Genomic DNA, 12,918 nt, shown 5'->3' on the forward strand with positions numbered 1-12,918 from the left:
GAAACTCAGAAATGTATACTTAACCCAAAATTTACAATAAGGCACTATAAACACCCCATAAAAGAAAACATTTAGACTTCTCTCCTGGTATGAAGGGAAGGCCAAAAAACTACATGGACTTTCTAGATTGTGAGAGCATGCACCTCTAACTCCTATGATGTGGAAGGGATAATTATTAGCAGGTTTGTGTTTATGTTAAGCGAAAATGAGTACTGCTCTCTTCTAATAGCTGATGTTTATATAGTGTTTTAAGGCTAAAATTGTTCCTTATTTAACCTTATTTAACCCTTGTAACTTGTTTTTAACAGTAGGTTCTTGTGTGGAATTTTTGTAACAGATTGATTTTTCTAAAGTGAAAACAATTTGTGTTTCTCATAGGTCATGAGATGAATAACAGTATTAGTGTTCACTAGTGGAAATGATCCTTAATTTTTAAACTTTGTTGTATATAATGTGTTCCCATGTCAAATTTTTTCTTCTTAACACTTGTCTTTCCCTCCTATACCACTATCTTCATAAAATGGCAAAGAATTAAAAAAGAAAAACTTGATAAAATTGTAGTTGAATCAGAGGGGTCGTTTGACATAAATTTTTATTATGTTTCTTTTGGAGCTGAGTTTAGTTTTTTTTTAAGTTTACTTATTTTTTGAAGGACACTAGAGTGGTATTATTGATGGCAGTTCTCATTTTTACAAGTGACTTTGTGCTAATCTTGTGTTCATATTTTTAAAATTATTTTATTCATATCACATAATTATATAATTTATTACATTATATTTATATATTTAAATAGTTTAAAATTTAAATTTAAGATATTTTGCCCTTATTCCTTTACTACAAAGATGGGAGCTGTTTTGACAGTTGAAGGTGATTGAAGCATTATATTTGGGTGGATATGGTTAAAGACACTTCTACAATCTCTTGAAAAGTCTGCATTACTAATTATGTAGACAGGGTTATTCAGTATGCATTGTTCATGTCAACAAAATACATTTGGTTTCTACTGGATATAGTGTTCTTTAGGCATCTGGTATGTCTCTATTTAGGAGTACATTCCATTTTAAATTTTAAAACAAAGTTTTTGTGGAATTCATGAACTTTGACTTCCCTTGCCTTCTTTCATCTAAAAGCACTTGTTAAACAAAAGCAGCCAACCATTGTGATACTTTTTTTTTTTTAAGAAAATACTTAGAAACTGAATTGATATAAGGACTTGGGAAAACCTTGACTTAAAATTGAGTTTTCAGGGGGGAAATACATCCCCTCTTAGCAATACAAATATTGCATATAACACAGAGAACTTTATTTTTTTAAAACCTAGACAAATGGTGTTAAGCGATTTACCCAGGGTCACACAGGTAGGAAGTGTCTGAGGTCAAATTTGAACTCCAGCCTGGTACTCTATCCACTGAACCACCTAGCTGCCCCTAACACCTAGAACTTTGAAATAACATTAGCCTTCTTTTCCTCTTCCATTGGATGACTGACTGGCTAAATAGGAGGAAATCAAAAAGATAACTTAAGATACCATAAGTTTGATATGGGCATGGAAGTTTCTCTTGTTATTTTTAATTAGAATGAAGTGTTCTATTTGGAGCATGTTAAAAGTATTTACATTTATGTATTTACAATAAAACTTGAGAATCTTGCAATTATCAGCCCTTCATTTTATTCTAATATAGGACCTGTTAAGTTGTCAAAACCTCAGGCTGCCGAGACATTTTGATAGTTGAAAATTGTGTATTTTCAGCAAGTGTCTTTTTTTAAACTCTTGTTTTTAGAATTGATACTCAGTACTTTAATTCCAAGGTAAGGGCTAGGCATTTGGACTTAAGTGACTTGCCTAGGGTTACACAACTAAGAGGTATCTGAGACCAAAATTCAAACTCAACTCCAGGCCTGGTACTGCTCCTAGCTGCCCCTAGTAGGTGTTTTTATTTTATTAGCCATCAGTTTCTATATATTTTGTTTTGTTTTTCAAAAAATGATACAGTCTTCAAAGTTTACCTTTTTGGACTTTAGGCATAACATGAAATTGTGCATTACACTAAAGCTAAATTTTGAAATGTACTAGTTTAGGGCTATCAAACCCTGTTTGGGTTTACACTGTTTAATGGTAGAAGAAAGTTTATCTCCGTTTGTGTGATTCCTATGCAAGCAGCCTTGTGTCTGCTGGGGGCGGTAGCCCCTGAGGCTGGTGCTGGGGGCTCTGCTACTGCTTCAATTCAAAGCAGGCTGCTTTATTGTATGGGAAATCCAATCTATTTTGGTTGTCCAGCCCCCATGTTGAGCATCATTCATCTACTTCATGAAATACTCCAAAGCCTCTTGCTTAGTTTTATCCAAAGCCAGGGTCTTTCGAATATATGCAGTATCATCAAAAGATTGTAGTTTGAGCATTCCAGAGCCAAGCCTCATGGAGAAAAGATTGATGAAGAGATTGGCATGCTAAGTTAAGCCTTATAGCACATTTCCTGAAATCTCCCAAATTCTCTCCTCTTTGTGTATTCTTGGGCTCCTTTCTAGCAAGTGTTTTTAAAACCAATTTAAGTGGGGGAAAATCCAAAGTTTGCATGGGAAGTTTTATGTTTCAGTATAGTCTAAACAATTCCATAATATTTCTCAAGCCTACTTGTTAGCAAATTTGTGTGGTGTTAAAGAGTAATAGTAGCTATATTTATTTGTTCTTTATTTGAAGATGTTGACAAATAGTGTTGGGAGGGGTTTCCACGTAAGTCAGTGAAAATTTTCACAGATCTGATTGTGCTTTAGACTGTTTGGTAGCCTTTCACGGATGAAAAGGAAGAATTCTTTTCTGGAAATGATCAATTAACCCCATCACAGTTTTGATATATATCATGAATCAGCATAAGAAATTAAATGGGAATTTTGGGAGAGTTTTGTGGAGCTACAAATAACACACAGAAAAAGTTTAGAAACTTTATATAGCTTACAACAAAATATTTAACCCAAAATTTACAAGGTAAATTTTGTAAAAGAAAAAGTTGTTCAGATTTCTTCTTTGTTATAAAGGTAGGGCCAAAACATTTTATGAGGTTTTTCCAGATCATGGGGGTGTTGTGCCCCTAACCCCCACAATGTGGAAAGTATACCTGTACAAGTTATTTTCTTTATGAAGATTAGTACGTTTGTGTTTGAAGCTAGTAAGAGTAGGAATGAGTCCTATTGAAGCAGTCAGGGTAAATCTTTGGAATTTATTTTTCAGGTTTTAATGAAATCTAGACATTAAGTTACGGACAAGTAAAGTTAAATTTAATGAACAGGTTTTGTATCTTTCACTTTAGTCCTTTTGAGGACTTCAAATTTTCCAAGGTTATCTTCTATTTAGGAAGTTTCACTTTGGAAAGACCTACTTAGCTTTATAGTAGTTTAGGATTAAAAACTATATAGTCAGCTATTAAAATATTTAGTGCCCTTCAACCCCATGGGAAGTTGTGTTTTTTTAAAAAATAATTTATTTATTTAGAATATTTTTCCATGGTTACATGATTCATGTTCTTTCCCTTCCCCCCTTCTTGGAACTGATGAGCAATTATGGGAAGTTTTTTCTGTATGGAAGTACTTGTTGGCATTGGGTTGTTGGTTTTGGTCAGCACTGTCTAAAATGGTTATTTTTGGTCCTATACCTTTCTAAATTTGGAAATTAATTTAGAGATTTAGCTTCTGGGCTACTGATAGCATAATTCACTTGTTAATATTATACAGATATATTCTAAAGCAGATAATGTCTTCATTTTTATTTTAAGCATGTGTTCTGATGTGGTGCCAAAGACATTCCATCTATGAAACTGATTTTATTTCCAAAGAAAAATAACCTTAACAGGTTTTCTTAAGAAAATAAAAGTTTTGTTTTGGTGGGTAAGAAGAAAAACATCTTTAGAATTCAAGGCCAATGTTTGAAACTATTGAAATGATAATCTTTAACAGAGATTGTTTCCAATATTAGCTGGGACCTAAGGGTTCTTTCATGTGTGGTGATTTCATGGATGTCTATAAGTAAATAAGCAAATTCTTTTAAATTAGAAAATTCACTATGGTCATGTTTTTATATTTTTACTATAATTCATTCCAACAGAGATATCTTTAATTTTTCAGTCTTAGATATATTGATCATAACATATTGTAAGTTGAAATACACAGGCATTTGGGAATTGCCCAAGTACTTGTTTTGCTACTTTCCGCCTTTAGTCAAGGAAACAGAATAAAAGGTTCTTGACATTTTAATAAAATTAACACATAATTTTATTCCTCACTGTAGGACTATTTGATTAATTTGCTAATAGCAATTCCTTTTTTAGGCTGCATAACCCAAATGTCCACATTTGCTCTTCAGCAATTTAATGAGCTAAACTGTCTGCTGTTTCCTTCTTTTTTTTTAAATTTAATTGTGTGTGTATGTGACTGCTAAGTTATTATAATGCTTTTTTGAGAGCTGAAAAAAATTTTCATTATTTAGCTGGAAGGCCACCAAAAATAAGTAGCCTTTTCCTTGTGTTTACATTAGGCATGAATTCTAGTTTGATCAGAACTAATGTTTTCAAAATACTTTTTCCTCTTCTGATGAAGGGTTCTTCAATTCTAAACCACCACCCAAATAACAACCAGACTCCAAAGCCTTCTATTCCTGTTCTTCTCTTCTCCTTCAGCACCACTTCTGCTTTTGATGATAGCATTCCTGTTGATTAATCTATTCCAATCTATTTCTCATGATGTTATACATTAAAATGCGCATAACACTTTGCTTGCAATAAATCAAACTAATCTTAGAGAACATGCTTATGAGCTCAGTTGTTGATAGTAGTTCTGACACCATAAAGGAAAAGAAACAGCTTAAGTTGAAACTTGTTTTGTGTTCTCTGTCAACTTACAAAGGTGAAAAGTATATATCTGAGCACAAGATTCTTAGAATTTAAAGTGTTGATACAGCTATTAATAGTCTTGAAAACCCAATTTGCTCTCAGCTTCTTGCAAATCTTAAGGGTAGAAGAATTCTCTTCATAGTTGGTATATGAAAATAAAACAACTAGTAATTTCAGTAATTAGAATTTGCATTGTTTAGGAAGTATGTGGACAGTTTATAATTCTCAAATATACACAATGCAAATTACCATAATCTACTGAGTCTAAAATAGTAAAAGTGAGCAAAAATGAAATCTGTCATTGCAGAACATGTGGGCATTGAAAATCTTTTTATTTTTAAACTGTGAGAAGGCTACAGACACAGGCAGCTTACTATAAGTCAAGTAGAAACAAAACATCAGCCAATTAAAATGTTTAAACACAAATTTTTTATAGTGGTCCAGTCACAGGCTAAAGTTGGACTATTTTTCTTGTTGGGTAGGTGACACCAATTTTATCTGGATTTTGGCAATTACATATCTCCTCTATAATTTATCTTTTTATTTTCTTTTCCTTACAACTTTTAGGTAGAACTTTAGACTTCATAGCACTGAATTAACCTGCACTGAAAGCTGTTTACCTGCAGTTATTCACTTTTGTTGAAAGTGAACATGTCTCAAGTTCAAGTTCAGAACCCATCTGCTGCTCTCTCAGGGAGCCAAATACTGAACAAGAACCAGTCTGCTATCTCACAGCCTTTGATGAGTATTCCTTCTACTACTAGCTCTCTGCCCTCTGAAAATGCAGGTAGACCTATTCAAAACTCTGCTTTACCCTCTGCATCTATTACATCCACCAGTGCAGCTGCAGGTAAGCATATGAATCCAAGTGTCTTCTATTTCAACTGTTTTCTTAGCCTGTTTTATGATCTAATAAGTAGTTTGAAGATATAGAGAGCAGTAGCAAAAGTTACTTCAAGAAGCCACCTCCTGTCCTTTTATCCTTGAAGTAAAATATTGGCCAGATATTAGGTTGTTAGATTCTTAAAAGGAAAGATTTCAGAGTTGTAAAAAAGGAATCAATGTTACCAGAAACAGCCCATTATAAAAGAATGGTTACCAAATGGATTTGGTAGCATAGTTTTTCCTGGAATGACAGTTCTTGTGTGTGAACAGATCCTTTTCTATGTTTTGGGGAGACATCCCAAACGTAGAGTCTGTGGCACTTCATGGAAAAATTAAGAAAGACCCTGTGGCATTTGTGCATTTTGATTATGGACAAACAAGATTACATGCCAAGGGTAGGTACTGAGATGTGAAGTTTAGAGATGAGGGTTCAGAGTTAGCAGAATGTGAGGAAAGTGGCCAAGAAAAATTTTTCTAAAGAATTCCCAGAACCCTCAAATCTATATTCTAGGAAAGCAAAAAATTTGCTGAAGATACCTATGTAATGGTAAGGTAATACCTGAAACATTAAAACTTAAGAAAACCCCCCCAAGACTATAGGTAGATATTTGGGCAACCAATCTAACAAACTAGGTATCTCAAGGTGGCTTTGTACCAGAGCCACTTTATCATGACAGAAGCCCCTTGCATATTCATCTCTTAGATTCTGAATCTCTCCTCACATTTCCTCCTTCCTCTCTCTCTATTCCTTTGCTTTATCAGTCTATTCTCTGAAGTGTTCCCTTTATTTCCTTCTCCCCTCTCTCATCTGCATGGCTTCTTCTGTGTTAGCTCTAGCCTTTCTTGAGCTAGCCCACCAGATATTATTCTTGACTTTGTCATAGTCCCCAAATGATTCAGTTCCCACTAAATTTTGCCATGTGAGAGGATCTTAAAAGGAAAAAAAAGCAAAGGATTTCATGCCTCTGGCATCTTTCGCTCTCTCTTCTGACATATTCTTGTGCCTGAATCTCGTTAACTTCATAAACTCCTCAAGCCCTGGCTGTGTCACTTAATATAATTATCAATATTAGTTACTTAATCTGTGGGTAGCAGGCTTTAGGAGGGAAAAACCAGAAAGTGCTCCTAGAATGAGAACTTTCTGGAAAATGGCAAGCACAGTGCTGATTTAGAGGTTGTGTGTCACAAAAACAACAGACTAGGTGATGCACTGAGTAGTGAGTCTTTGCTAAAAAGACTTCCTTTTATTCTTCCATTGTTTGGTTACAATGGCTGATCCTGTGTCTTGCTTGCTGCGTGCTTTAGTTATTCTATGAACTCCTATTCTCTCTCCTTTGGAGATACATCTTCTAGATCAACTGTCTTTAACTGGTTCAGAAAAGACAACAGAGGTCTCTTCAGTAGCCACATGTCTCTGTAGGGCCTATGGTTTTACATTGCTTCATCTGTAAATACTCAACTTCAGTTTGCTTTCCCTTGATTTTCATGTCCCTGGGAAAGCATCATTCTTACATACCAGCAGTTGACTTCAATGCTCTTACATTATTTTTCAGTTCCTTCTAACATGGCAAACCCCAAAGAGAAAACCCCAATGTGTCTTGTGAATGAGTTAGCCCGTTTCAACAAGATTCAGCCTGAGTATAAGCTTTTGAGTGAGCAAGGTCCAGCTCACTCTAAGGTAAATATTGTCCATACTGCTTGTGCATTAATAACCACCAGGAATGTTTTCTCTTACTATTGTAAGTGGTGTTGTGAAACAAGAGTATTTTCAAGCTGTTAAGAGGGTGTCGGCGACTCTGAAGTAATAAAGCAGTTTCTTAGAAGGGTTTTTGACAAGTTTCTTTCTTTTTCATCCTTGCAGTGTTGGGCCAAAGGAAATGTATACTTGATTGAGGAATTGGAACCATTTGGCTTTTTTAAAGTTTCAATTAATAAACTTTTTTGTGGTTAGGGTTCTGAATACCTATAACTACTTTTTATCTAAGGGCAATCAATGTTTGCAGTGTGGATTATCCTGGCCCTTTGTTTCTCCTCTTGCTATTACTGTGCCTGCCTCTTGGTCATGTCACTTCTTATTAGCACTTGCACCATAGGCAGGGAGGGGAGCTAATGAAGAATTCAGTTTTGTTTAACAGGTGATACCTCTGGTAAAAACTTTGAAGAAGAATGGTGAAACTAGTTGGCAAAATTAGTATTTTGGATTATCTGTGGATTTTAGGTATCCATATCGTCCCTATTTCCACAAATAATGGAAAGTTGACCACTTTTTGAATTTTCATCACTTGTTATAGCTATCTACCAGTATTTTAATCTTGTAAACTTGGCTCAGAGTTTGTGTAAATTATGTGGACTCCAAACTTCTGCGCATCTATGTGTTTCTGTGGCCTTAGCATTTGGAGACAGTGAACAAGAGGATAAAGAATTATGTCACCGGTTTTCTGCTATTAGTCTTTTCAACCAAGTGGAAATAATTTAGGGCAAGTTATTTAACCTCTCTGTGCCTCATTTCCTTGACATGCAGAACTTCAAATAGATAATTTTATTATTGAAATTTGGTGTTTTCGTGGTATTTGTTAACAACAGGTCTAAAGAATTTCCCATTTAAGCAAAATGGAAATCTATACTTCCTATAAAGTCAGTGACAACACTATATTTGGGCATAATTTTATTTTTTAATCTTCATATTTGAAAGGCAGGTAGCTTATATAACTATTGTCTCTCCTACAGGATTTTTCTTTGCAGACTTTAACTTTGGGATTCCCTTTATTAACTACTTTGCTTATTTTGGCAGGGTGGCGGGGAGGGGAGATACTATGTACGTTGTCAAAAAGACAGAAGTCCATTGTTAATGGGCAAAGACCCTTTGGGACATTCTTGGTTAAGAGATATAAGACACATGATTCTTTGGACACCCAGTCTTTCAGGTCTGTTCTAACAGTTTGGTGTTTTGCCTTTGCCCTTAATAGGGCCAATGAGTTTTAGGTACTTTTAACTATCAAAAGTGAGATTTAAACTTCAATTCACTACCAGCACTAGCTATGAAATACCACAAGGATGAAACTATCTGTGTAATAACACAACAGAATCCAACAGAATGGAAGCAGCGCTGGATGGGGAAGTCCTGGAGAGAGATGAGACTATTAATGAGATTAACTTTTCTTTTTAGTCCTTACCCCTTCAATGCCTTTCCATGCAAGGATCACCAAAATGACCCTGGGATTTCATAGCTGTTGCAGATTGCTGCTATTTGCCTTGCCAGGCCAGCCTGGATTATGAGTATATGCTGTTGGCACTTAAATGATTATTAACCTCAGGAACTGCAGCAAATATATAGGAGACACCTGATGTTTCAAGGGGGGTGAAGGATTCTTTAATTTTTTTCCCCTGGTAGTGGAAGCTCTGCACTGAGGGAATCCTGAAGTTAAGACCTGCAAGAAAAATCAACAATGAAGGCAAGTTGCCCCCACCCCCTTAGACCTACCAGTTTTTATGTTTTCAACACACTAGAACTGGCATTGCCCCTTAAAAATAATTTTAGGTGAGAGGGTTTTTTGTTTTTGTAGTTGTGGGATGAAAAAAATCAGAAAATATTTTTTACTGTTGCTAAATTCTGAAGTATTCATGAAGATTTTTGAACATTATATAAAATTTAGTGATAAAATTAATAGCATCACCTTTTTTGAAAAAGTGGGTATGCATGATGGGATTAGTTTTGTACTTAAAAAGGAGGAAGGAAACTTGCCACCATGGTGGCATATAAATGCAGAGGATAGGGTGAGCAGTTTCAGTACTTACTCAAAATTAAAGTTGTCATGGTCTTAAGAGAGAACTTTGCTTACGGTGCATCTGATTCTTGTGAAAACCCAAACCACTTGTAGATGCCACCATTTTTTTATGCTGAGTCTTTAAAGAAAGTATTAGACAAATTTTATAATTTGTTACCAGATTAATTTAAGCCCTGGTCCTGATGGGATAATATTTTCAGACCAAGGCCAACGAACATTATAGCATCAAAACAAAACATTTTCTTATTGTTCGAGACAACTGGTTCTAAATAAAGTTTAAAAAATACATGCCATGATAGGTAATTAGAAGAACCTGTTCATAAGATTGATGTCTTCTAAATAATCAGGGTTTAGGATTTAAACCTATGGGAGAGTACTTTTATCTCCCCCCCCCCCCCCTTTTTACTTACATCCAGTTTTCAAGAGCATAGTTCTTTTTCCATGGCATTAGACATTGATTTTTTTTCCTTAAAAAATAAATGGGTTGGGGGAGAAGAATATATGGAAAGATTCATGGTCCTTTTGGCCATGACAGTAAAGTCCAGGTGATATGTTCAAAATTGTATCAGACATCAAGGACTGAGAACTTACCATTTTCATGCGTAGGTGTTTACAGTACAGCTGACACTTGGAGACCAGCATTGGGAAGCTGAAGGAACTAGTATTAAAAAAGCCCAACACTCAGCTGCTGCCAAAGCTTTGGAGGGAACAAAATTTCCTAAACCAACAGCCCGCCCTATTCGTAACGAAGGAAGGAATCCAGGTATTATGCGTGGGCCAAGACAGGTTCCTTTCAAAAGTGTGTCTAGAGGTACCCATTTAGTATGTATATGAATATTGCTTTTGCTTAACTAACGATCTTGAAAGCATGGATTATATACTATCAATGGCAAACTTCACATTTAGGAAACATTCATCTTAATCTAGAGGCCTCTTGTACATGGTACATGAGTATATTAGCATACCTAGTAATACATAAAACTTGAGTTCATCAAATCCATTCAGACTTTTTGCACATAGAAACTAATTCGGGGAAGCTTGTCAGTATTATTTTTTTATTTCTTTGAATCCTGTATTCTTCCTGCTAGTTGATTTTTTTTTTCATATTGTATTATGTTCTAATGGCTTGATATAGTTAAAATTATCCAGATTTTTCATACAGGCAAGACTTGCATGAATCACAAAGTAATCCTTTGGGGCTCAGGAAAGGAGGAGGTGGGTGCTTAATGGCTTAGCTGCTTCCAAAGCCAAAAGAAATTGTTATTAAATTTGGATTTGTGTTTGAAATTGGCATTACCTCTTGAAGTCAGTAGTCCCATAATTTTCATTCTTATTTTCAACATATCTGATGAAGATTTGGATTTTTTTAATGCATTTTTGCCATTGGTGGTATTTTTCTATGACTAATATAAAATCACTCTTCTAAAATATGATTTAGACACTGATTTTTAGTGTCTAAAGCTTTTTTTCTTTGATAACTATTCAGTAGTTTATAAACTTGGAAAAGGAAAAATAGTTTGGAAAAAGAACAGTGTATTTTTAAAGATAATAATGCTGATATTGTCAAAAATTATACCTATCTCTTGTACAAAAAAATGGATAGAACTTTTCTTCTTTCTCTGAATGGAAATACTGTAAGTCAAATACTGTTATAAATGGCAGAAGATGAAAATCTCTGTATAACAAAACATCCTTCCAAGACGTAGTCAAACTCCATTATTGTAAATAATACCATTTCCATTAGAATTCACAAGATAATTCTGACAGTTCTTGGTAGTTTAAAAAAATGAATTTAATCTTAGGCTTTACTAATAAATATTTGGTATCAGAACAAAAAAGAAATAGGCTTTCTATACTAAGTGTTACTCAGATCCACATCTGGAATAATGTATTCTTTTTTAGATTTGACATTTTAGGTAGAATCTGGTCAAACTGGAATGTGTTCAGGGGAGGGTGACCAAGCTGGTGGGGGGGGGGGGCCTTGAAACTACTCTATGCAAACTTATTTAAGACACATGGCAGGTGATAATTTAGCACTGAGACAAGAGAATATGGGGGAATCTAATGGCTGTCCTCAGATATCTGTGGAAAGAGACTAAACTAGTCTAGAGGGAAGAATGATGGATAGAAATTAGGGATTTTTGGTTATTATGAGGAAAAAGCCCAAGATACTATATTTTGATAATGTAATTTGACTTGTGGTAGAACTTCTAATATCTAGCCCTATATACCTGTCAATAACTTCTCAAATTGGTAAGCAATTTACATTAAATTGCTAATATACTAATAAAAGTTTTCTGATATTAACTCCAGATGTATGGAGAAATCACAATATGGTTATTCTGTTTCCTGGCCTGAAGTGACTATGATTGAAGTACCTGTACCTTAACAAGTCTCTAATTAGCATACAGCATGCCATTCTTTATGACTTATGAATTGAAGTTATTCTAATGTTGGGGAAAAATAATTCTTGTTGTTTTGTATTACAGACAGTGTAACCCCAACAGTGGAACTAAATGCACTTTGCATGAAACTTGGGAAAAAACCAATGTACAAGCCTGTTGATCCCTACACAAGGATGCAGTCCACCTATAACTATAATATGAGAGGAGGTGCCTATCCCCCACGGTATGTTTCTTTAGATAAAGCATTTATGCGATATCCTCGAAAATAAAAATAACCCTTTAAATGAGGCAGCAGGTATTGCTTTGGCCCTTCCCAGGCCTGCCTTGTGTTGAAATCTTGACACTCTTACAGAAGCTGGCTTTGCAAAGAGCATGTGTGCCCCAAGTAGTCTGTATAAAGCTCACCACCATTATGCCTGACTTTCATGACCATAAATCATATTTGAAGATTGTCTCAACAAACACCAAAAGCTCTTAGCATTTTATGAAATCTTTAATCATTACTTATTACTCACATTCTGATTTCTAAATGGTATGCTTCAGGGTACAGGGAGTAATTTAGATGTTAACTTAAGATGAAAATGACTGGCTTTAAAAACTTCCAGTTGTCAACAAAAAGCATTATCAGTTCCTGCTTGATTCAATCAGTAACATTAAGTTTAAGTAGCAGCCAATAGTTTATTCACCATTCAGGCTCAGCCAATTTAAAGGATGGTATCTAAAACTAACATCTAGTGATGAATAAAGAATTACAGAGATTAGGTTCTCCTAAAATTGTTCTAAGATAATTATGACTTATATTTACCATTTCTAGAGTGTTTCACATTAATTCTCACAACAACATGTGAGGTAGGTATTACTCTTAGCCCCATATTTTTATACCAGATAGCTTCAAAGCCCAGCATACTACAGTGGAAAGAACATGGATTCTGGAGTCAGAAGATTTGGTTCAAATTTAGTTTT

The 12,918-nt window shown here is 34.8% G+C and overlaps 1 protein-coding gene across 12 annotated transcripts in view; it reads left to right on the forward strand.

Moving 5' to 3' along the window:
• Window positions 1-12,918, forward strand: part of STAU1 (staufen double-stranded RNA binding protein 1) — a 60,695-nt gene that overhangs the window by 18,017 nt on the left and 29,760 nt on the right. For 3 of the 12 annotated variants that reach the window (XM_007475764.3, XM_007475766.3, XM_007475765.2), the window contains exons 3-6: window positions 5,448-5,730; window positions 7,319-7,443; window positions 10,157-10,361; window positions 12,040-12,178. In XM_007475764.3, coding sequence (XP_007475826.1) covers window positions 5,532-5,730; window positions 7,319-7,443; window positions 10,157-10,361; window positions 12,040-12,178 — 668 coding nt within the window. In that variant the 5' untranslated portion in view covers window positions 5,448-5,531. Of the gene's footprint in view, window positions 1-5,447; window positions 5,731-7,318; window positions 7,444-9,156; window positions 9,218-10,156; window positions 10,362-12,039; window positions 12,179-12,918 lie in introns of those variants that run through there. The other 9 variants (XM_007475767.3, XM_007475768.3, XM_056812965.1 and 6 more) reach the window with 5 other exon arrangements.

The sequence above is a fragment of the Monodelphis domestica genome, chromosome 1, assembly GCF_027887165.1.
Source record: "Monodelphis domestica isolate mMonDom1 chromosome 1, mMonDom1.pri, whole genome shotgun sequence".
NCBI classification, from domain to species: Eukaryota; Metazoa; Chordata; class Mammalia; order Didelphimorphia; family Didelphidae; genus Monodelphis; species Monodelphis domestica.